Source organism: Chlamydotis macqueenii, chromosome 2 (genome assembly GCF_036417535.1).
Source record: "Chlamydotis macqueenii isolate bChlMac1 chromosome 2, bChlMac1.mat, whole genome shotgun sequence".
In the NCBI taxonomy this organism is placed as follows: Eukaryota; Metazoa; Chordata; class Aves; order Otidiformes; family Otididae; genus Chlamydotis; species Chlamydotis macqueenii.
This window is the reverse complement of record NC_141557.1, coordinates 118139421-118164803: the sequence shown is the minus strand read 5'-3', so window position 1 is coordinate 118164803 and position 25383 is coordinate 118139421. Positions and strand designations below refer to the sequence as shown.

General features: G+C 41.4%; 1 protein-coding gene across 5 annotated transcripts in view; it reads left to right on the top strand.

The window, feature by feature from the left end:
- NOL4 (nucleolar protein 4) overlaps positions 1 to 24965 on the top strand; it is a 195909-nt gene extending 170944 nt beyond the window's left edge. For all 5 annotated transcript variants that reach the window (XM_086740772.1, XM_086740771.1, XM_086740774.1 and 2 more), the window contains 3 exons: positions 11406 to 11586; positions 16833 to 16913; positions 23017 to 24965. In XM_086740772.1, the coding sequence (XP_086596898.1) occupies positions 11406 to 11586; positions 16833 to 16913; positions 23017 to 23210 (456 nt within the window). In that variant the 3' untranslated portion in view covers positions 23211 to 24965. The remainder of the gene's footprint in view (positions 1 to 11405; positions 11587 to 16832; positions 16914 to 23016) is intronic.
- The last annotated feature ends 418 nt before the right edge of the window (positions 24966 to 25383 follow it).

The following is a 25383-nucleotide window of genomic DNA, read 5'->3' as shown; positions in this document are numbered from 1 at the left end:
GGAGCAGGCTTAGCAAGCCTGCTCCCATGGTCCTGTGCCTTGAGCTGTATTAGACTGACATCTATGGAGATGGCACAGGGAAGGAAAGGACCATATTTTCTCTGGTCGCATCCTCTGTGGCAGGCTGAAGGAGTCAGTGATGCAGTCTCCCAAGGGAAAATGGGCTTTCCTTTGAGGGAAAATGTCAGCTGAGAGTGGATGGGGAGGTGCAAATAGAGGAGGTGGGGATTCTCAAGGTTGACTACTGAAACAAGACCTAAATCAGGACCTTCTCCTAAGGCCCAAGGCAAGGGCTGTGCTGTGCTGTTCTTTAGGTCAGTTAAAATCCACCTTTTCTTCTGTCTATCCTGAGAGGAAAATAATTCTGTATGAGGCTCAGGCCCTAACAAATCTCCTCTCTGCTGGTACAATGGGGAGGAGCGAAAGTTCCACCTGCCCCTTCTCCTCTGGTGTTCCTCTGCAGAGCAGCAAATGGTGGCCCTGAAGATTCTTCTGCATGGCAACTTTCTCCCTTTGTCTGAATTTGGAGCACTTTCTCTGTGGGAAATGCCACATGTATTTTGTGAAATACACCATGAGCACATAGGAGTTTTACAAAAAATTAAAGGCACTGGCACAGTTCACATACTCAAAACAGGTCCAGTTCTGCTTCTTACGTGCCTATAGCTGTCGTCTGGTGCTGGCCATCATTGGACACATTATTTAAAATTGCACTGAGGAACTAATTGCTGTGCATACGCTGCAGTGCACTATACAGTCTTGCACTATGCATCTGTCTTTAAGTTGAGACAACTTTGAATTAATAGTGGTGAAACCACTATGAGCTAACTAAATTTTTTCATACATTAAAATTCTCTATAAAAATAAAGAGCATGCCCATGCCCAGTATAACTTATTAAATAGCTTATGTAGGGTGATAACTGCAACCTAACAGCAGGAGCTATAGAGAAAATTAACTTGCAGGAAACTTGCCATCATTAGTCCACCTCAAATGTGATTGCTGCATTGAGTTACGCTTTTTAATATACCTTAGTGCTTGATGGAAAAAAGCACACCAGGGAAAGCACATTCAAAAATCAGCTATCTAGAACATCCCTGAAGAGCAGTGAGTTTATTTCAAGCACCGCAGAAAAAGGGAGAGATGTGGTCCTTTAGAAAAACTCAGTTTCTTTTTCCTCAGTGACTTTGCATCACAGTTATCTAAACTGTAGGAGTAGCTCACGCATGTGTCCGTGCTTAGCCAGCAGCACTGGTGACCTCCGAAAGCTCGTGTTGCTCTTCTGCTATCACAGTAGATAATGAACTGGCTGAAGCTGACAGGCTATGAAAAATGATTCCTCTACTTCGCTATTGCTCCAACAGAAGTGATTCTCCAACAACTCCTTGCAACAGCCATCTGAGTACCTCTTCCGAAAAAGTTTTGTGTTCTGCAGGTGAAGTGGCAGTGGTGAAAAAGCAAGACTCAAACACCGTGATGTGAAAACACTAACCTTTTATTTAAGGTTAACATACCCATTCCAGTCTATAAATAACGTGCCATTCTACCAGAAATGCAGAAGACTGAGATTCATTTTTCTCTCTTCTACACAATAGCACCTTTTTATTTTGATCTTCTTTTTCCATGTCAGTCTCATGCTTTCGTTTCTTGTTGAACACTGGCTCATGTCATTTTTGATGCCTAGTACTGTCAGTGGCAGTTCATTTTAGTGGTAATAACCTGCAAGCTAAAGGAACCCACTGCCTTCTACTGTGAAACTGAAGCATGGTGCTTTCTTTTCTTGGTTTTATAGCCTGTGTCAGGAGGACAGTTTGGAAATCCTTGAACTTTGAGCAGCTAACTCAATATTTTGATAGACACTCTTCAAGTTCCCACATCACCATTGTCGTTACAGGGAGTTTAGATGCCTGACTGACACCTAATTTAGCTCAGTTAGACTATATCAATATTTCCTCGCCATCTAAAAAATTATATGTGTCATTTTTTCTCTAAAATACAAAAATCATTTTGATACTGGACTTAATAGCAAAATCATCATTAATACCTAGACTTCTGGCAGTAACAAATTCAGTGCAGTTGCATCTGTGTGCTAGGAGCACTTTTTCATATAATAATAAGTCTATGCCAGAAAATTCTACACTGAGATGGATGTGCTCTCCATGTGATGATGAGATGATAGACAGAAGCAAGGAGGATGGCATACAGGGTGTGCACTACTGGGTCACAGGCAAGGGAAAGGCAGCAATTTCTGGATGTTTAAGAAGGGGACGCCTTCCAGACCCTGCAATGGGAACCAAGAATCTCATGGCTCATCTTCCTTCAGACACCCTGATTTGTGTGGATGCTGCTTACCAGCTGCTACCAGCTGCTTACCCTGGCAACTGCGCCTCTGCACAGGAGCCAGCAAACTCTAAGCTGAGACTGATGTCTCTCTGTGTAATGATGAGGTGATAGACTCACAGCTAAAGCATGAAAGTTCAGCTTAACTGGAATACCCAGCTCCAACTGAGCTACAAATTGAGTAGTATGTCACACAAGAACAGGCTTTCTCATTTTTTTACATGCTTGATTTGAGTAAGTAAAAGTGAAGAAAATAATGCAGAGAGTGGTAGAGAAAAACATGGTCAAGATCTGATAACAGAGGGTGGGAAATAGAAAGCTGTGCAGTCCCCCAGCCGTTCCCCGCAACGGGAGAAATAGTGTGCATGCCCAAAGACAGCAGTTACGGCCTTTTTTATTTCAGTGCTAAGTCAACCTCTGAATTGTCAAAACACTTCCCAATCTAAAGAATATCTGTTATGAGTTCTGTAATATTTGAACTTGACTTCTTGTTTTATTTTAGCTAGCTTGCTCAAATTTTCTCTTAGTACTTCTGGGGAATATCTCAGGAGTTTTTCTGCTGATTGTGCGTAGACCTCATCCATAATTCTAGTGCCTTATCCTCTGACCTGGAATGCTGTTTATGAAGGACAACTAAACTTAAAGGGGAAGGAACCTGTCCAGAGGTGCAATTATTTTTTAAATCTATCTATCCTTTCTAACCTTTTCATTTTGGATGACAGGTTATGGAACTGTCAATGAATGCATCATTCTCAAGAATACTCTGACTAGCCTGAGAGGTGGGGAAATACTCAAGGAGAGAGAGAGAGAGAGACAGATGTATAGGTAGAAGTACTCTAGATATAGATAGATATAAATGTAGATATCTGTCTTGGAAAGTTATCAGAGAATAACTTTGTCCTTCAGATAAAAGGTATCTGTGATATGTTTTAAATATTTTCCTAAACAGACTATAAAGATTCTAGCAATTCAATTTTCAGGTTTCAGCTACCGGTCTGGTGTGATGTGTTGAAATCTCAGGTGGTTGTTAATTTTGGATTAATAATCCCTCAATATAGGGACTGGAAATTTTCTAGAACTTTGTTCAAAATAGTTTTGAGGTGTGAAAGCACAACGCAATATGGCAAACAGGTCACATGAATTAACTTTTCTATGAACAGATTCATTAGGGAACCTGTAGCAAATGCTTGGCTTTTTTCATTGTGAATACTGAAATTCTGCCGGCTTCAACTGAAAATCTGGCTTTTGTTGCTTGTATTGTAAGAGAAATAAGGCTTTCTGGGGAAGGTAGTGTGTTTTATGAGATCAGCTTTTGGACACAGAAGTTCTCCTGGTCTGGGAAAAGAGATTACCTTTTTTATAGAGAACTTACCTTGTCTCTGTGCTGAGATCACAGCTGTAAGAGCACCTCCTACAATGTCAAAAGATGCTGTCCTTTCAAAGGACTATAAATACTCAGTACATTAAATATGAAGGTCAGCCAATGCAAAGGACTACTGTGAAGCTTCATTTGGATTTCAAACTCAGTGAATTATGTAGGTCTGCTTCATTTTGCTCAGGCCTCCCTAGTCTTGAATAGGTTTTATTTAGTGAGTAGTAATCCCAACATAAACCTTAGCAATGGGAGAGGGGAGAAAGAATGCGTGATGGAAACCAAAACTAAAGTGAAAACTCACATCCATCATTTGCAGAAATACCATTTTCACCATTGCTAAGCACACTTAAGTCAAGAGCCTTACTGCAGTATTAAAGGAAAATGTAGCCTGCTGTGATGTGCCAAAATAATGTTTAGCTGTCTAGGCTTCCAGGATATTGGTCATAAAATTAAAAGCTGGGTCAGGCACTAGAGAATTAATTTAATGTAATTAAAGCTAATAAAAGATCCAGTATTCTGTCAGAACAATGTGTGTCATCCAAGCTGTTGGCAGTATCATCACTTATTAAAATTACCTGACACTTCTGTACAATACTAGGTATGCAGTTTGGTGAGACCTTCACGACCTTCAGCCCCCAGGGATTACATTTACTGTTCTGTATGTCTTCCATCTGTCGAACTCTTTCAGGGAAAACTTCAGCCAAGTTCAAGAATGAGGAAAATTTTCTCCTTTTAAGGGTAGTTTGATCCTTAAATATATTTAGCATTCCTTAAAAAAAAAAACCAACCAAACAAAAAAAGGCTCTGTGTTTGGTCTTGACAGTATAGTGGTGTCATTTATGCCAAGGATGTGACAGTGGATGCACTTGCTTACACAGTCAAAATATTTTAGTTACTGAATTCCCAGTTTATTTGAATTTCAGTGAGTGTGACTAGGAGTTTGACCTCAGTGCAGAAAGGAGGGGAAGAGTGTTGGGGCTGTGAACTATGGCAGAAGGGAAAGGGAGATTATGAGATGAGATTGGATAAGGAAATGAATAGTGATGTGAAGGAAACTGGTTAGGTGAATTAAAGAACTAATGGTGAAAAAGGATCAGATATTACTAGTGAAAAATAATGTGGGTTGAAAACAGGAGCTGCCCTGGCCAGTTGTGGAAGCTGACTTTGCTCCATGTGAGACGGAATTTTGGGGATTAGGAGACTGACAGGAGTCTGAGGAGGGAGAGAAAATCTCAGACGGGACCATCACTGGATGTGACACTGATTATATACAAATTAGGAAATGAAAGAGTTTGAGTTGCTGAAGCTGCTTAGGTATCGGGTATCAAGAGACTTGTTTGGAAAGGAGAGGTTAGGATTTGCTAGGCAAGAAGATTGAAACTGAGATGGAGGGTAGAAGATGAAACTGGAGAAGCAAGGAGGATGGAGTGAGGAGTCAGGGATGTTGAACAGACAACATGAAGAGACAGAGCACAAAGTATACATGATCACGTCATGGGCGTGGAAACAGCAGTGATCTCCAGGTGTCTAAGAAGGGACCATCTTCTGGGCCCTCCAATGGGAGACAAGAATCCTGTGGCTCCTCCTCCTTTAAAACACCTTGCTCCATGCAGAAGGTGATCACCACTTACCCTGGCAGCTGCTTCTCTGTGCGAGAGCTGAGATGGGCAGAGAGATCCCAGCCCCACAGCCCCCCACCACCCCGGCACAGTGCCCCGTGATGGAACTTCTGGCTTTCTTCTCATTGTTTTAAATACTAAGTTAGACAACCGTAACCTTGTTATGGTTGCAGAACTCAAGCAATTTACATATTAGGTAATGCTAGCTTAAGGTTGCCGTTGTTGCCAGAATCTCACCATCTGAAAAACAGTGATAAAAGTCCTATCTAACAGGAGTATTGTGAGGATTAATTGGGTATACTTTGAAAAGTGCTGCATGGTTTTATCATGTGTTTCTATTTATTTTACTTTTGATTCAAAAATCATAGAAATAAATTGGTGGCTTCCAAATGGGAAAAATATATGAAACATTATCTTATTTCTTCTAAAGCCATGCTACAAGCTATTGAGGCTAAAAAAAAAGTAAAGCACATGAAAGCATGTTTTGTTTTTTTTCATGTGAGTTAATTTTTTTTTTTCCCATGCTGAAAAAAATGGAAGGCATATGCAAATATTGGGTCCCTGGCTTGCCTATTTGTTTGAAGACTAATCTACATTTGAGTTTTCCTAACCTCAAAGTGGTGTTCTAAGACAAGTGTTCATTGACAAGAGCACCAAGCAGTCCACATTTTTCAGTTTAACATATTAAAAAAGAAAGTATCAAGAAACATGAGGCAAAAAAAAAATGTGTTTGCCTCTTTGTCTTTTTTTCTAATTGAGTGGGAAAAGTTCACCTTGACATAGGGGTAGTTAAAAGCTCTCATTCTCAGAGTTGTTAATTTGTCAGTCAGGTAGACACTGCATTTCGTGAAAACAGTGGTTAAATGCATGTCACCATCTTAGCCATTGGTAGAACATTACCATCTGTATTCTTGTTGCAGAAGTTTTGTTAGCTTTATGGTCAGCTCCTGTTGTTCATGTGAGTTGGTCTGCACACACACTGCCTTTCGGGATTTATGATTACAGGTTAGCAGTGCCTATTGCTAACAGTGGAGCCAAGGCAGTAGCACTGCTCTCTTAATGGGAATACACAGAATTTCTGACACTTGTGTATATATGGGATCAAAACTCAATGTAGCACAGATTTGCCAGGGCTTTTTATTTTAACAAGGTATTACTTTTTTTTTTGTGTTATTTTGATGATGATGACGAAGATGGGGAACAGAAAGGAGCAATGGTGTTGTTAGAATTGCTTCCACGAAGGACAGATTTTTGAAAAGAAATGCGTATGCTTTTGCCTCCGCTGGCATGTGGAACAGGAGGCTGGGACGCTGCCAGTGAGCCTTGCTGTTTGTACCACAGTCATGATATTCTGCACTAGCATCTGTGTTGCTGTGGATGCTATTTCCTTTTAAACTATTCATTAGCTGCTCAGAGTATCAGTCAGAGCAGAGCAGGCTTTCTTCAGTATGCAGCTTATGCAATAGTTCATGAAGTCTTTTCTTAGTATGTGCTGTCCTTAGAGGGTTACTTAATTGCTTCCATGATTAAAAATGAAATAAATTGTATCTATCTGCTCTTTTAAGGAAAAAATTATGTTCCTCTAGTACAGACCTGGACATAAAACTGAGACATAGGTAGCTGCAATATATACCAAGTTGAGGATCACAGTGTGCACTTCATGCTTCCACGTGTTCAAATGAACAGATAACTTTGTATTTTAGTGTGCTTTTGTACCTAAAAGGTATTTTTGCATTTCTGTGATTTCCGTCATTTTCCAGATTATATGCTCAATACTTAAATTACTTCTTTGCCAAAAAAAAATTCATAAGAGAAATATTGTTAGAAGGATGACTTATTTCCATTGCTGTATACAAAATGAAGATGGTATAAGTCGAATTCTAGATGGACAAATGTTTTATCTGCATCTTGTACATATTTCTTATTAAAGATAAATTATCAATAGTTTTAAAAAGGTTGGTTAATACTTGACAGGTTTTATAAATTTGTTATGAATTACAGCAGTGTATGTTCAGGTAGTTAGGACAAGCACATTAATAAATGATTAGTTAATTGTTACTGACTATTATGAAATATTTTTTTAATAACATTTTAAATAAATTATTAAGCCTTTCCAGTGTAAACATAATATAGGAGGAAACAAGAAGTGCTGAACGACTTACATAGACTATTTAAACAATCTCAGTTCAGGAACAACACTATGTTTGTTTAATTTCTACATTAGTTTAAAAGCAAAGGCAATTAAGATGGAAAGAAAAAAAGAGAATTAATCTGTGCAGAATAAATCTCAGGTATACAAAAGTGAGTATGGTATTCATGTTCCCTCTCCCCAAGAAAAAGAGAGCCTGGCTTTTTTATTCTTGGTGTGGCTGCAAGGAAAAAGGACACAATTTTGCCTTTTGAAGTACGAAACATTTCTAAAAAATGCTTAAATCCCAGGGGAATGTATGAGAGGTAACATCCAACCCCCTGGGACCAGGGGAATGGTTTGTAATCCTAGCAGCAGGGCTGACACCTGAGCCTGCTCAGAAAATGCTCACCAGAAATCCTGGTCTGCTTCTGCATTTAGTCATCCCGAAGCACTGAGCTAAGCACTTTGATGAGGCCCAGATTTCAGGTCTGAAGCATCTGGCAACTTATTAATCATTTAGGTACAGGTGATTGGTCTACTCTTTAAAAAATATATCTAATATTTAGAGGAAGCCACTTTTTGTATAGTGGCCGAGAGATTACAGCTGATATGCAGGACCAGAAGTCCTGGGCGCAGCATCCTCCGCAACCCCTTTCACCCCTCCGAGTGCCTTCCCCACCAGGACGCCTGGGCTCTGCCTCAAGTCCAAGCCCATGGCACACCTCGGCGTTGCACAGGGCTGCAATTAGTTTGATACAAAGATCACCCTGGGATTCCTGACCTCAGCCTTGGATTCCTGACCTCAGAGCAGCTTGTGAGTTTTGTGTTAGTGAGCAGCTGAAAGGGAGCAGAGCTGGAAGCCTCCCAGGGCAGCGTGTCTCTGAAAGAGAACTAAGTCCTGCTCCCTTTTTGTTTGCTACCTCTGTGGCCCTATGAATTGTGCATTTCTTTCCACACAGTGGCACAGCTTCAGCTACAACTCCCACTGCAGTTTTACTTTGCGCATGGTTGCTAGGAGATGGCAGCTCTGACTTCAGGTCCCCTCCTAGGAAAGACCTTACATCCAAATTTTCCACCTCTTCACTGTGTATTGCAACTAGGAGCCAGAACTTGGGTCTCCCACTTCTTGACCATGTGCTCTAACGCCTGGGCTGGTACGCACCAAGGTGCACTGTGCACCCTTGCTGTGCCCTCCAGCCAGGTTCTGCTTCCTATGCTTTCTAGGAGCTCAGTGCATCAGCTCTGCAGGAAACTCACTGTTAGGTTTTCAGTGCACTGGCTAGAGCAGCTCTGGTGGACCTGTAAATTCAGGGACAACAAATTTATGAGTTCCAGACAGTCAGGATAAGGAGACAAGCCCTGAGATACTCTGCTCAGCCAAAGGAGTCAGTCCTCTTTGCACTGCACCCCTTGAACACAGTCCAGTCCTTGATAAATTTGCAGAAGATCCCTTACTGATCTTCAGGAGAATAAAATGAGGCTCTGAGTGAGTCTGTGGCAGGAATTACCTAGTTTTAGACATAAGGATACAGAACATCTCAGCCCTGAGAGTGTTAAATATTTGGACGATGACTTAAGCTTTGTTGCCAGGATAGAAATTTACTGTATAGCTTATGAAAATTTTCTTAGAGAAAACAATACATTTTCTCTAATAAGAGACAGCAATGACCTTTGGAGAGAAAAGGTAAATTATATTAAAGTTGAATTCCTGGCAAAAAAAAATACGTTGCAATTTTGGCCCTTTGTTTAAGCTTATTTTTACTTAAGAAAATGCAGAGGAGACCAGTTTGGCCAACTCACTTAAAAATGTAAAGCTTTGCCTCAGCTCATATTAGTGCCCAAGAGGCCCCATCCTGATTGTTTATGGAATTAATTATATGATGTTTCGGAGTTCTGTATTAAATATTAAAATTTCTGTTAATAATATATATACCTTCTCCTGAGTCATCTCAGTTGTGCCCAAGTCTCTTTCGCCAATAAAGATCTACAAGATAGGGATATCTTCATTTCAGAAAAGTTGGTAGTGTCTTATTTGGGAGGTGGAACTGACAACTGCTCCTAACACAAACAGGAAAGCTGTTTCAGAACTGCTTTTGCTTCAACACAGAGGCTGGACACTGTTTGAACTATTTGAGCCCTCTGTGTTGGTGGATAGATTCTTATTTTGAAGTAAATACTGTAAAAAAGGTTTCAGATATTTTATAGCGTTCTTAATAAGTTTGGTATATTTAGCAACCATAAAAGGGTTGTGCAGAAGAGAGAGGAGGCATAAAATAGACAAAATCTTACACGAAGAGGAGGAGATAATTCTAATAGATCATTTTTCAGTTAATTACTCTGAAAAGGTTTGCAAACATTCTCACCTCTACTTTTTTAAATACTAATCTTCCCTAGATCAATTTTATTTGAAATCACAGAAATAGATTTTCATCTGATAAGAGTGTAAAATCAGGCCCATAAAAAAGTCTAACATTTAAAAGAAAAAGTTCAAATAAATTTGCAAACTAAGTCAGAAATTCTGGCATTTAGGCCCCTGTGGTGTGCTGAGCAGTCACATACTGGTAGTTTTCCTTGTTTCCAATTACTAAAACACATTAAATCTTCTCTTAATGCTTTTATTTTTTTCACTTGTATCATTACTAAAGTTGCCTCAGGGGCATCCTGTGATCATGAGTGGAGGTGAGGTGCTCTAAGCAGTAGGTACGGTAAGTGCAGATGGGGAAAAATACACTTTCACATGAAACAGAATAGAATCATTAAGGTTGGAAAAGACCTCTGAGATCATCAAGTCCAACTGTCAATCCACCACCACCATGTCCACTAAACCATGTCCTGGAGTGCAACATCTGCACGTTCTTTGAACACCTTCAGGGATAGTGACTCCACCACTTCCCTGGGCAGCCTGTTCCAGTGCCTGACCACTCTTTCAAGTAAAGAAATTTTTCCTAATATCCAATATAAACATCCCCCGACGCAACTTGAGGCCGTTTCTTCTTGTCCTATCACTTGTTACTTGGGAGAAGAGACCAACACCCACCTCACTACAACCTCCTTTCAGGTAGTTGTAGAGAGCAATGAGATCTCATTGCTCAGCCTCCTCTTCTCCAGACTAAACAATCCCAGTTCCGTCAGCTGTTTCTCATAAGGCTTGTTCTCCACACCCTTCACCAGCTTTGTTGCCCTTCTCTGGACATGCTCCAGTAACAAAATGTCCTTCTTGTACTGAGGGGCTCAAAACTAGGGGAAAATTGGAGGGTCATTGTGCTGAATTCTATTAAATATGGCGCAAGCATTTAAGAGGCAACCAGGAAGCACTGAGGGGAACTCATAATGTACAGTCACTGCTCATACACAGATAATAAATGCTTTCAAATCACGTTTATGACACTTGGCCCTTGTGTGGATGGATGCTCACTCAGCCCTCTGCAAACATAGGAAATGATGGTTTATTCCATTCCTCTATTCCTTCTGTCATTTTTGAGACTCATTTATCAAAAGAATCAGTTGGTGTGCATTCTGTGTTGGTTTGTCTTATCAAGAAATATATGATTCTCTGGCTCGGAAGAGTCATTCCTATACTCAGAAAGTAATGGCTTTTTTTTTTCTGTCCCTTCCCATGCTATTTCTGGACAGAGCTGAGTTTTGCAGGAGACTGTGAGCTCTTCAGGGTGAGAGGATGCATCTTCTCCCTTGAGAAACAGTATGGTTGTCTTGTGGAGCACAAATAATTTAATATTCTCAGATTTGTAGAAAACTCATATTCTTGCTTATTTCCATCTTTTTCTTTCAGCTATGTTTGGTCAATCAGAAATACGTCTGTGCTTGTTTAACATGTATTATACTTTTCTGAAAGCAACAGATGTGGAGTCTTAACAATGGAAAAGAACCTCTCATGCAAGGTAAAATGTAACAATAATTCAAAACCTTTCCTTTTTTTTACAGGATGAAGCTGCTTCAGCTGACAAGCAGTACAAACAGGAGCCAGCCCAGGTCACTTACTCAACATCAGCTGTTTCCAGCACACAGGAGGTGTTGTACATCAATGGCAATGGGACCTACAGTTACCATAGTTACAGAGGGCTCGGAGGTGGGCTGCTAAATCTCAACGATGCTTCTAGCAGTGGTGAGTTTCCTTACAAAATATGTCTGTGTGTATATGTGCTCATGTGTGCGTTTCCCCCTGCTGTACAGAAAGCTAGTCCAAGGGGTTCAGTATCCACAGGCTATTAGCAGATAATGAGCAGGAACACAATCCCACAAACAGTTACGGCTGAGCAAAATACTTGCTCACTGCATGCTAGTCTCCTTTCAGTTTCAAGGGACTAATTCACAAAAGGGTGAGACTGAACCTGAAGTCTCTAACAAAGCTGAGTAAAAAAATATCAGGTTAGATCTTCAGTTGATTTGCCTGACTTTATGAGGACCTGCCCAGTCATTATTGTCCTCTCCTACACTGATCACAAAACGAGGCCATTAGTATCTCTGTGGCTGGAGTTTGAAAACACTGAACTCCGTATTTCATAAAACAAATGAATTGACCTAGATTTCTCACATGGTCTCTCTAGCTAGTTTAATTTACTGCAGATGAGGATCTGGCATACCAAGTGTTAAATGACAAATCAGCATCTCCGTCTATACTCTAAACTAAAAATTATACAGGAAATCATGTGTCGCCATGAGGTTGTATGTCCCTCTGATAAAAATAGTGGTGTCATTACCACTGGGAAAAGAGGGGCCCAGGAAAGTTGGTCCATATTCAAGAAGCACCTCCTCCAAACTCAGTAGAGGTGCATCCCGATGAAGAACAAGTCAGGCAAAAAGGCCAAGAGGCCTGCGTGGATGAGCAAGGAGCTCCTGGACCAACTGAAAGTAAAGAAGGAAGCCTATAGAGAGTGGAAGCGGAGACAGGTAGCCTGGGAGGACTACAAAGAGGCTGTGCGAGTGGCCAGGGATCAGGTGAGGAAGGCTAAAGCCCTGACGGAATTGAATCTGGCCAGGGATGTCAAAAACAGCAAGAAAGGCTTCTATAGGTATGTAGGGGACAGAAAAAAGTCCAAGGAGAATGTAGGCCCCCTCCGGAAGGAAACCAGTGTCCTGGTTACCCAGGACGTGGAGAAGGCTGAGGCACTCAATGACTTTTTTGCCTCAGTCTTCACCCATAAGGGCTCTAGCCACACCACCCAAGCTGTGGAAGGCACAAGCAGGGACTGGGAGGATGAAGAACCGCCCACTGTACTGGAAGAGCAGGTTCAGGAACATCTGAGGAACCTGAAGGTGCACAAGTCCATGGGACCTGATGAGATCCATCCGTGGGTCCTCAGGGAACTGGCAGAGGAAGTTGCCAAGCTGCTGGCCATCGTATTTGAGAAGTCGTGGTGGTCTGGTGAGGTCCCCAATGACTGGAAGAGAGGGAACATAACCCCCATTTTTAAAAGGGGGAACAAGGAAGACCTGGGCAACTACAGGCCAGTCAGCCTCACCTCTGGTGAGGTCATGAGCAGATTCTCCTGGAGACCATCCTATGGCACACGGAGAGCAAGGAGGTGGTTGGTGACAGCCAAGGGCAGATCGTGCCTGACCAATTTGGTGGCCTTCTATGACGGGGTAACAGCATCGGTGGACAAGGGATGAGCAACGGATATCATCTACCTGGACTTGTGCAAAGCTTTTGACACTGTCCCGCACGACATCCTTGTCTCTAAACTAGAGAGGCATGAGTCTGATGGACAGACCACACGGTGGGTAAGGAGTTGGCTGGATGGCCAAACTCAGAGAGTGGTGGTCAACGGCTCGATGTCCAAGTGGAGACCAGTCACAAGTGGTGTCCCTCAGGGGTCCCTGTTGGGCCCGGCCCTGTTCAATATTTTTGTCAGCAACATGGACAGTGGGATAGAGTGCACCCTCAGCAAGTTTGCCGATGACACCAAGCTGTGTGGTGCCACTGGAAGGGAGGGATGCCATCAGGAGGGACCTTGACAGAGCAGAGTAGAAGGGGACAATCACCTGCTTCGACCTGCTGGCCACGCTCTTCTTGATGCAGAACAGGATGCGGTTGGCCTTCTGGGCTGCAAGGGCACATTGCCGGCTCATGTTGAGCTTCTTGTCCACCAGTACTCCCAAGTCCTTCTCCTCAGGGCTGCTCTCAATCCATTCTCTGCCCAGCCTGTATTTGTGCCTGGGATTGCCACAACCCAGGTGCAGGACCTTGCACTTGGCCTGGTTGAACTTCATGAGGTTGGCATGGGCCCACCTCTCCAGCAGACAGACATGCAAAGCAATTTTCAAAACGCTATCAGGACTGCAGCCTGCAAGGACTTATTGGTATGTGATGTCCTGGTGACCTTCTGTCATGTCTGCTTCCTCACTCCCCACCCCTAAAATTCCCAAAAGTCTGTGAATGATTTGCATTAAGTTTTCAAAAGGCTTTAAAAACATAGTATTTTAGTTGTCAAAAGTCTTTGACTTAAAGAGTGTTGAATGATGATTACAATTGTTTCCATATGCATGAAAAGCACATTGGAGGTACTGAATATGATCTCTGATCGAATATTTCAATAAGAGTAAGACATGCCGTGGAAATCTGGTTTCTTGGGAAAATGCACAAGAACTTTAAAATTGTCTTTTACATTGTGGCCAGAGAAGATCCGAGCCATTTCCCACTCAAAACAGTTGGCATTTGCTCTTTCACCCAACTAAGAGTAGGATTAAACTCTCCATGTGTTATTTGTCAGCAGAAGCCGTCAGAATTGTCCTATTTTACATAATGTTAAACTGTGAGGAGTCACAACTGTTTGGTGTATTTGTTCTTCCCTTCAGACCTCTTGTAAGAGGATATATTTCCATAACTCCCATTTTTCAGTGAATTGTACGATTTAGGCAGAAGTATTCTATGTCACTTCAGCATGCAATTAAAAAAAAAAAAAGAAAACATCAGAAATTAGTTGCTTTCTGATTAGAATCAACACTTTCTTTGTACCTTTAACATAGAAGGCTCCGGTGTTTTTTCACAATTAAAGCTCAAGATGGGTTTTGCAGGACGAACAGTGCTGACAAACAGTCAGGAACTCCCAGGTGCTGCACAGCTAACACAGCCAGGGAACCGTGCAGTGCACTGCATTTCCCTGTGTAGCATCACTGGGGTGAAGGGACCAGTGGATGCTTACGGCTTGCATACTGGCACATGCTCAAACATTTCTTCTTCCCTGCCTTTCCCTACTTGCACTGGAAAATTTTGTCTGTATGTCGTTTTACTCTGGAAGACTAGTAAGCCATTGCGCCTCTCCCGGGTGGTTGTGAGTAGTTGGAGAGTTGCACAAAGGTGTCCGTCTTCTCCACAGGGATCCTGCAGGATCCTACAGTATCCAAAGCACATAAGTTCCATGAACTGAAAGGCTGTGTGCCAGCACTTGGAAAGCAGTTGTCGATGCTAACAGTCTAGCTGGCTGCTGATTTGTGACCCAGCTGCCATTTCAGGAAGACCATTAGGAAAGCTGGAAAGGCAAATCCATCAATTTCTTAGTTCCGTTGACACAAAAGAAATCCCTACGCAACCTAATTATCTCTTAGCTATTGAGGGTAAAGTGCTCTGGCTCCATTAGCTGGTTTCCTTACAGGAGAAATGGGAGGACTTGGAGGCCAGTTCCTTGGGATCTGTGAGTCCTCTCTGATATGTCCATGGATATTTACTTTTTCATTTGTAGACTAAGAGAAGTGGATGGAGTTGTAGTTGAGAGGGGTAACCATTGCCCTCCTGACAGACCTCACAGGACAGTTGTTTGCAATCATTATTTTGTTTCAAGGACTCTTGTTCCAAACATGTGCAAGGCTGTTACAATGGTTCTTGAGTTCCCTCTCTGGAGAACAGGATATTTGCTTGCAAATTGTTTTGAAGACCTAAGAAGTTATTTAAAAATGCATTTCCTTTTCAATTTAGTAACCCATCAAATGTTCTTGTCACGTTTACAAATGTTCTCCTAGTGTAAAAATAAATATACACCTCAGTCAGGATGTGTGTATAAACAAAGACAGTCTGGTTTTGTGTATCTGCTACAACAGAAAAAAAAAAGGAAAACAGAAAAATTCACTGCTTGAATGCCTATTTCTGGACATTCCCCTACAGTAATACAATTACAATGTCCAATTACCTCTCCTATCCAGTAGTCCAACTGAGGTATGTATTTTGTATGCTGTGACTCATTTAATTTCCTTATTTTCTCCACTGTAAAGTTCATCCCTACTCTGATCCCGTCTTACAGACTTAGCTATCTGCTCACCCAACTGTTTGGTGGCCCTGGCTCAGGGACCTCTCTGTGCCTGCTGTTGCAGTGCTTCCCTCCTCAGCCTGTCCTTCCACATGGCTAATTACAGAACCATAATTAGTTCCTTCCAGAACTGTATGGGGCAAGCTTCATGCAACTGCTAAATATGAGCAAGCAGAACACAACAGCTTGTACAGTGACCCCTCCTTTAGTGTGGGCAGGAAAAAAACACAGTAGGAAAAGGCTTGGGCTTACAGCACCAAGGTCCCTTTTTCCCCCTACTTTTAGACCCTTTAGGCCAAGCCAGCTTGGCTGGAAAGCTTCACTCCCATTACCAAGCAACCTGTGGGTTGACAGAGCCTCTGTACACAGGCTGGGAGACACCTTTGGGCACGTTGTCCTCGTAGACGTTAAAGGAGAGCTGTTCTTTGACAAGGGTGGATTTCCATGACTCTCTTTTCTAAGGCTAATGCAGTTCCTGCTACAGAACTGAATGGAGAATCTCCAAGGTGGAGTACCCCAGTGGTTGTAAACAAAATTTGCTTGCCAACTCCTGGCCAGCCACAAAGGCTTCAGCTGGCCCCACTCCATCACACCTGGACAAAGCTTGGAGGGACACTCAGCTTGAGGGCAGGAGGGTGAGGACAGGAGATAGGCTTCTCTGTTGAGAGCAAAATCTCTTGCTACCACCAGAAGCCGTTGAAGTCCTTGCATGCTGCCTGAGCCTCTCCTGACAGAGTGGGATCGCCCCATCTCCCCATGTGTTTCTGTCCAGTGGATCGCCACCTGTGCTCTCCCAGTGAGTGTCAGCTGCCAGCAGTCTCTGAAGCCAGCCTGGACTTCTCAGAGCCTTGCTTTCCAAATCCACTAAGTTTCCTGAGTCCTTTTTCCCCAAGAGGCGTGGAGAGTGTTTCTGCTGCCATTGCTGGGTTTCCTCGAGGTGATTTGGTGCTGTTTCTTCTGTGCCACACCCAGTTTTCTAGGCAGAAACTGCCTTTGTGTGTGTAAAAAGAGAGGGTTTTTCAGTCTCAATGGCAGACTGGCCGTGTAGGACATGCCCTCGTGTGATGGTAAGTCAAAGCAACTGTTGTGTCTCTGTTTCTCTACACAGATCTGCAGCCTACCTCCACCACAGCCTCAACTCAGCACTGCATCACAGGCACCACAAACGTCCAGTCCCCTTCTAGCTCAGGTGAGTCCTCCCACTGAATCTGAATATGTTCACACTGCAAGCAAACCCTGCACCCTGGCAGGCTTCTCTTTCAGCTTCCTCTCCTGCAGTCGAGCCTGCAGACCAACAACCCTGTGGTCCAGCTGGTAGCTGCCAGACTCCCACCACACCACTTATCTCTCCCCACTGCCCCCTTCCAAAGACCTAGGAAGGCTGCGCTCTCCCGACTGTTCCCCGCTTTAGCCAGGCTTCCTACCCACATGCAAGTCAGCCTTCCTGGTCCTTCTGCCTCCTAGTCCTTCAGGCAGTGCTGCCCTGCTGAAGATGAAGGAGTAGCTGAGGAAAGCTCCCAGGGCTGATGCTGCTGAGCCCCAGTGATCAGCATGGCTGTGCTGCTCTGGGGCAGGGAGAGGAGGGCCGAGCACTCTTGTCCACTTGTAGGGAGAGTGTCTCATTTCCACACCCTCAAATTTGGTGAAGTTATTACCTTGTGTAAAAATTTGGCATTTATACAATCAGTAGAGGCTTCTTGGCAAAAAAAAATAGGAAAAAAAGAAAGTTGAGCTGAGAGTATCCAGTATTCAGCTAATTCTTAAAGTGCTGACTGGGTTACCCACAGCATGGCTGGCCATGATGTAGGGGTTGAATGAGATTTTCTTGGTGTTGCTCTCTCCAGCTCTTTTTTATATCTCTACTCTTGCACAGTCTTCTGTGTTCTCAGTGCTAACCTTGATGACATCAAAGTGGAGAGAGAGAAAGGAAAGACAAAACTGCTTGTCTAACACAGCTGGAGCCTGGGGCGTGAAGAGTCACAGAACAAGAGTGATAGAGTTAGGAAGCTGGGAGAGTGTGTTTAGTCCCCTTTTAAAAAGGCAAAATATGGGGTTGCAAGAAATTAAGCAGTTTGACCTATGTTGTGACAAAGATGGGAATTTCTCACTGGGAAATGCTGCCTGAATTCTGTATTAAGATCATCTCCACATTCCTCTTTCCCTTCCTCCTCCTCTTTAGATTATAGGGCACATGGCATATGCAAGTATTGGTCTGCTCCCACCATAGGAATGGAGATGGAATGTCTCTGGATATATTGGCAGTATCCTACTTTTCTACCTTTGCACAAAGCTCAGGAGACAGCCTTTAAGGCAAGACAGGTGCATGCCACATAATTAATCTCCTGTAGTGGATAGGAAGTATTATTGGAGGACCTCACATAATCCTTTCATCACGAACCAGTGTGTTTGCTGATTGTTGAAAACGCACGGTGTTCAGTGGCTGTAGGCATTTCTATGTTTTCACATCTCTTTCCTCAGGCAACACAGCAGTTTTTTGCTATCTAAACTAGCTGAAGGTATGTTTCCCAGAGGGAAGGGTGTAGAAGGGAGAAAGAAGCTTAAAAGGTCCAATTCATTAGTCCCTGTTTTCTTGATCTGAGATCTCCTGGCACTTGAAACAAGAGTTTTTTGGCACATCTGCTCTCTTTTTGAAGGCAGGAGGAGAAGAAACACTGACAGATGCGTAATATCACAATAAAACGTTCTTGCAATAATAAATACATCTGATTTGGAGAAAGTAGTATACTTTGATAGTTGTTCCTATTTAGTGTTATTGTAGTAGACAAGAATCTAGTACGTATCACTCGTGGGGAAAAAAAATGGGGAAAGGAGAATAGGTGCCATAGAAAAGATGCACAAGAGAGATTTCAAAGCATGGACAAATGTATTTTTCTATAAATAAGTGCAGTGCTTTTTATCTTTGCTGATGGAAAAGGTTGCTTAACTTAAAGCAGAGATGCTTAAACATGTAGCTTTTAATTTTTTTTATTCTAAATTATTATCTGCAGTAGTGATAATCATTTTGAGAGCCATTGACACATTTATTATTCTTTCAGTAGTTGTTAATTATGGGGTTGGTGACTACCCAGTGACAGCATACAGTTCTTAAGGGATTTTTGCTGAGACAGTTGATAGTGTCTAAGCAATCAGTAACAGCACATCTACATCTGACCCATATTTTGGAATTTGATGTAAATCATGTTGCTAATGAGTAGTGCATGAGGCAATAACTAGTTCCATTTAAATCTTGCAATTTGCAGAAAAGCCATTTGTTCCACAGTATATTTTATGGCAGATATTCCCAGCAGCTAATTTCATAAATGATTGTCTAGCACATGAAGAGTGGGTTTTCAGAGTTCTCATATTCAGCTTGATGTGGTTCCAACAAGAACCATTTCATCTCACAGGGGAAACAAGGTCTGTGTAACTGGACTGAGGTGGTAGTTCGCAAATATTCCTTTGTGAAAGTGTCAGTCAGGTGGCCTCGTCAAGAGGCAGAGGAACAATACTTCAGACTTCTGAAAGAGTATAAAAGAAAGGATCTGTCTCAGCAATTTGTTTAGCCCACTGCTTAAGAGAATGTTGTGCTGTTAAAAAAAATGGAAGGTGACAATTGTGAGTTATAATAGTATGCACTAAGAGAAATAAAATAAAAATAAGTATGCAGTCCTCATCTCTGTAATATATACTTAATCTTTGCTTGCACACTGTCACAGATATTGTGTAACCTGGTAATATTTTCAGTCAAGATTCTAAAGTACTCTAGGATAGGAAGCAATGTGCTAAAATGTGTACTATCAGCTTGGAGGAACCTGACACTGCAAAATTCATTGCAAAAATCTTCAAATTTCCCTCTGTATAAGGATGCACTTTCTTGTTCTGTGAAGACTGGCAGTTTAGTAAATAATGTTAAGTACACTAAGGAAATAATTGTATTTGAAGTAGAGACAGTTACTAGAAGAAATGGTGGCAAAGCTGTCCAGCTTTCTCCAGATTTAGTCATCTGTAGTGATGGCTTCTGGAGATAGAAGTGCATGAAGTGTCTACCTTAACCAGCTGTTTTAAGCCTTCAGAATATCTGTGATTTATTTGTCTGGTTAAAGAAATGTGGTGGATATTTATTAGTAAGATTTGGGTTCCTATGTTTCAGTAGTTGATTTGCATAAAATTACAGAGGAAAAATCTATAGTGTAAGAATAAGATGCTTTATTCCTTGTTTTCTGAACAATCAGGTATGACTGATGAAGCTACTGATAAGTTACAGTATTTTTAGCATATAACAGCCTTTAAGAATCAGTAGTACTGCCAGTGAGTGGCTATCATAGTTATTAAAAGCTGAGACTGGTATAAGCATCCTGCAGCTAGTCTCCGAGTGAGGTATTCTCCCAGATGTAAAGCATGGGGGGTCATAGGCAAGCTTTAGAGATGAGGTAAGGGGTCACATAATGTAATTAAAAGAAGAACTTATCCTCACATCAAGCATAGCTTGTTGTCTTTCTGTTCAGCTCTCTGCCAGCACATGCAGCTTCCCATCCTGAAAAGGCACGGGTATACTCACTGTCCTGAAACCACAGCCAGGAACACTTTGCTGTGCGTCTGGACTTCTTTGCTTTTTTGCTCAGGGCACTTTTCTTTGAGGAGGAGGAGGACAGCACTGTTACTTGTTAAGTACAAGGCAGGTTTTGGGGAATGAAGGAAAATCCTATTTTCCTACTGTATAGAAATAAAAAAAAAAAAAGCCCTCAGATAGTTTTAAGTAGCTAAAGTAAGTTAAAAGCTGAGATTCCTCACTTCCTTTGTGTACAAGAACTCTGTATACAACAGAAGTCTCCCAGATAAAGAGAGGTTCTGGGGCCTGATGGTTCCTTCTGTGTGCAGAATGCGGATTTGCACTTGCACAAAACTTTATTTCCAGTACTGTCAGGGATTCAAAGATAGATATTCTGAAGAGTTAAAAAAACTTTCCTTATGGTAGTTAATCAGGACATTTAGGAATACAGGGTCAGATCTTCAGTTTGTGTAAATCACTGTGACTGCATACACTTGTGAGGAATTACACTGATTAATGGATGCTGGACATCTGGTCTTCTCCTAGTCTGCCTTTCAGAGTGGTGCTTTTACTTTGTGTCCTCATGTTTTGTAAGGAAGACCTTGGAGATGTAAGCAAGCAAATTTCTATGTATTTTCTACTTAATGAGTGAAATAAACATAATCTCTGATTCAACCTCTTAAAAATCTGGATTACCAAAGAGAAAAGCCCTTCAGTTTCAGAGAACTATGTGCTCTGCTGCAGAAGCTCTGTTCTGCCATATATTGTGTGTGTGGTTTTGGCTGTGACATGAATGAGAGTCAAGGAAAGAACATAAAAGTTAAAGTGGGTTCATATGGAGCACAATGCCCTCGATATGTCAGTGGTAGCTTTTCCACTACCGCCTCAATAAATATAGAGGTCTTTAATGGCTTCTTACAGCCATTCAGTCTAGCTGGCTTTATGATTTGTGAGCCCTTCTTCTTTGTGCTGGGTTAAGATTTTACTTAGAAATATCCTCTGAGCTTCTTCACACTGTGATCGTTTCCCTGCAGCGTGCGGTCACGCTGAAACAAATTCACTGAGCTAATTGTCCTTTTATTTGTCCTTTGTACACTGGAAGTCATTTAAAAGTCAGCTCATTTATGCCGATGTAAAACTGGCTAATACAGTCAGGAGACGAAATGCTGTTCATACTAGTTGTGTAATAGGAAATAAGATCAAATAGGACCGTTTCTGTTTGAGTAGTTTCTTTTCTAGTCCCAGTTCTAATTCGCTCAAGGGCAGATTTTCATTAACTTCAGTGAGTGTGAGGACATGGCAATCTCCACATTCTTTGTGGTCTCAGACATACCTCTGCATAAACATAAAAGAAAGAAAAATAAGTAAGGTTTATGACCAGATCTTCAGCTTCTGGAGATCAGTACATCTTTTCCCATTAGTGCTTAAGAGAGTGAGTCTGTGTTTGAATCTTGTGATTCTGGTGGGATTGTTTAGGAGGACCTCTAGAGTATGAATTGGTGTGTTGTGTATTCTGTAGCTGAATATGCTAAATTTTAAAATTGTTCCAGTCTTTCTAAGGAAACAAGGTCCATCCAGTGAATGAATGCTGAGAAAGCCTTGGCATTGTCCAGATGAAACTGAGTAGTGTCATTTCTCTCATAGGAAGGCAAGATACAATGCTTTGGATAATTTGATCTCAATTTCCAAGGAAAGTATTAAGATTAAGATCAGGCTGGACTGATCTTCTGCCTGCCAGAAGTATAGCTTTGCCACACTGGCAAAATGAATGAACAATATTTTTCCAGATTTGCACATAACAAACTGCTTGATAGGTATACTCGCCAGCTGTATCCTTCTATGTTTAAAAAAATCCTGAATCTAATTCTACCTGTCCAAATCTACGCTCTAGGAAGAAAAAAAATGTATTGCGTTAAATGGAAAAGGCAAACACCTCATTAAAGCACTGTGTGTCTTAACTAACTAATAACTATGGTCAAACGACCAGGGCAATTCCACACAAAGCTGAACTTCTGGTGGCAGCCGATTTTGCCAGTGGCAGTAACCTGCAAACTGCCCTCAGGAGTGCTGTCTTCTGCACGCAGCATACGTCTTGAGAATATTTTTTTTACAAAAAGTGCTAAGCAAGTTGGTATAAGCTGCCAATGTACTCCTCACTGTAGCAGCCAGATTGTCACCAGCCTAATCTCATTCATGACCAGCTATTTAGATAAGTGGTCACGTGGCGTCAGGGCTACTCAAGTGAATGACCATTTGTCTGGGTCTGTAAGTAATTCACAATCTGGCCGCATGCTGGTTGAAGCATAAAATGTGAAAATAGATACCTAGAGAATGTAAGTTTGATATTCTGTGACAGAAACTGCAAGTGTGCAGATTGCCGTGAGGGCTACAATGGCAGCTGGAGCTGGAGGAGGTACAGGAGGTGAACCTTCTGCCTGCTCAGCAACATTAGATGGTTAGTCCCAGGGTCTGCAAGGGGCCTATGCTGTTGAGATACTGCCCAGAGGTTAATTTTCTGCTGGCAGTGGTCTTATTCTTCATGTTACGTAAGTAGAGCTGAAAGGGTGTCTGTCATACATAAATTGCTGTGGTTCCTGTCGAGGCAGCTGGTAACTGGACAGTTATTACTTGTTTCTGCTGCCTCTCCCTGGCACTCAGCTGAGAGCAGCTTTTTCTACTCTGCATTTGTAGCTGCAAACCTGTGAAATGATCTGAAGCTTCTTTTCTTTTCCTTTGTCTGCAGGTCCAACAGATCTCAGTATGAAGAGGCAGTTAGCAACCAGCTCCGGATCCTCCAGTAGTTCAAGCTCTAGACCCCAGCTGAGTCCAACTGAAATCAATGCAGTGAGGCAGCTCGTGGCAGGGTATCGAGAATCAGCCGCATTTTTGTTGCGTTCTGCAGATGAACTGGAAAACCTTATTTTGCAGCAGAACTGAGTCATGTGACCTTCACACTGGCCTGGTCTTATCTCAGAGTTTCCACTAATGACATTTTGATTTCCCAGAGCACACACTTCAGTTACTGCACAGTCCTTTAGGAGAGTTAATTACCATAATGCCACACTGTTCTTGATCCATAAAGTGATGTGTTAAGGTGCTTCGAGTGAACTTCGACCTCTGGTATTTCTGAGGTACTTTATTGTGTCCAGCCTATTGCTTTTGTTTTAGTGTGTCAGCATAAATATCAAAAAAGTGGCTAGAAATTAACTCGTTCTAACAAGTGGAGGAAACAGAAGATGCTGTGATGGTTTTAAAAAAAAAAAGGTTCAAGATCCAAGTGCAATATTAGTGGAATGTGATACTGACTCATTGGACTTAAAGCTGCAGTATATGGCAAAACGTTGCCAAATGTCCTGTTGCTCCAGGGCACAATTGCAATTAAAAGGATCTTGTATTTTAAAAAAATGTAATTTTTATAAAAAACAAAAGATTTTTGTTTTCATTCAAGATTTTTCATTTTTACTTTGGTAAACTTTTTCACTGGTCCTGAAAATGTTTTGAGGAGCTATTGTAAGTCCCCCCTTCCTCTCTTGATCCCCTGACTGTGCCCTTCTCCCCAACTTCATATTCTTTCTACGACGAGTAACTCTTGATGCTGGATAATTCTTCCCCTGTGTACTGTAAATTGTCATCTGCAGAATACCTTCCAAAGGAAGCATGCATTTCCTGCATTCATACCATTCTCAACTCCATTCTGTAATATATTGCGGCTTTATTAGCAATTAATAAAGAGTTGAGGGTTTTTTAAAAAAGACATATCATTGAGGAAAAAAAAAAAAGATAAATTGATTTCTTACGGTGAGCTCATCTAACGCCATGATCACTGCTGCTGTCCTATACAAGTCCCTCTAGTTGTGATTGGATGTAGATGATGAATGTTGAGAGGTTGCAAGTGACAATCTGAAAATTTGCACTCTTGTGTGTATTTATTTTGTTTTCCTTAATTTAAACGAAATTCTTACAGAGGAAGGTCATTGACACTTCTGGTATGGTTTGTGTAGTTCCCAGGCCTAGCTAAAACCTCTACAAAACTGTAAATGGATGCAGCTGCAACTATAATAAAACTCTTCTTTCCCCTTCCCCACTCTTCCCAACCCCTCTAGTTCTTATTTTATAATATTGATTACACATTAATGGTGTTTTCTTTGTGCACTACGGCGGGCTTACTTTTGAGTATATAGAAAAAAGTACTTTAGTTGATGCTTACTGTACTATCTGTTCTGTTGTTTAGCTTTTGTTGAATAACAAGTTTCTTGTGCATTCCTAAATTTGCCTTATTTCATGTACAAAATTTTATGTAATTCCGTTTTTGACAATGAGTTTAAGGCATCAGTGATATTTTATATCTACTTGTTACATATAGTTTTCCAAGTAATGACTGTGATTGTGACCAAGTAATGTGCACTTTTTCTTGTAACTGTGGACATTGCTATGCTTTTTTTTCTCTAGTGTTTCTAGAATTACTGTTGCTTACAGTTATGTAAAAGAAAAAGAACTTTTGTGATACTGTTGGTGAATATTAATGTGAAAAAGCCTATGAAATATGAGTATTTTGGAGGTACATAGATACACAAACATCTCTAAATTGTGGACTGATGTTCACATATTTAAATGAGAATTCAAAACCTGAGGGCTGGAATCATTTCCTCTGTTTTGTTTGGGTAAATAAACAGATTTCTGTGTTTAAATACATGATTGTGAAACATTATAACATTTAAATTGACGTAGCATTTAAAGCCATAAATATTGTTCTTTTTAAATAGGAAAAAGGGATTTCCAGGCCAATTAATGCAGACACTCAGACCTCATTTCTCAAAATTATTGAGTAAATGCAGTAGGCTGAACTAGCTGGAGCTTTGTTTTAATGAAGAATTTCCTCAATAAGAGCAGAAGCGAGTGGTCCATAAATCACCAGATCTGAGTCACTATCATTTTATAATTTTCAGTTAGCTTGAGGCAACACCATTTTCCTACTCTGCAATTATTCCTAAAAATCTATTAGATTTCTTTTTAAAGCACTTATTCTTGAATATGAGAACATTGTTGCAAATTCTTACTAGTTGCTACCCATTGCTTGAGAGATGCATTTGCTCCTAACATCTTCTCATTA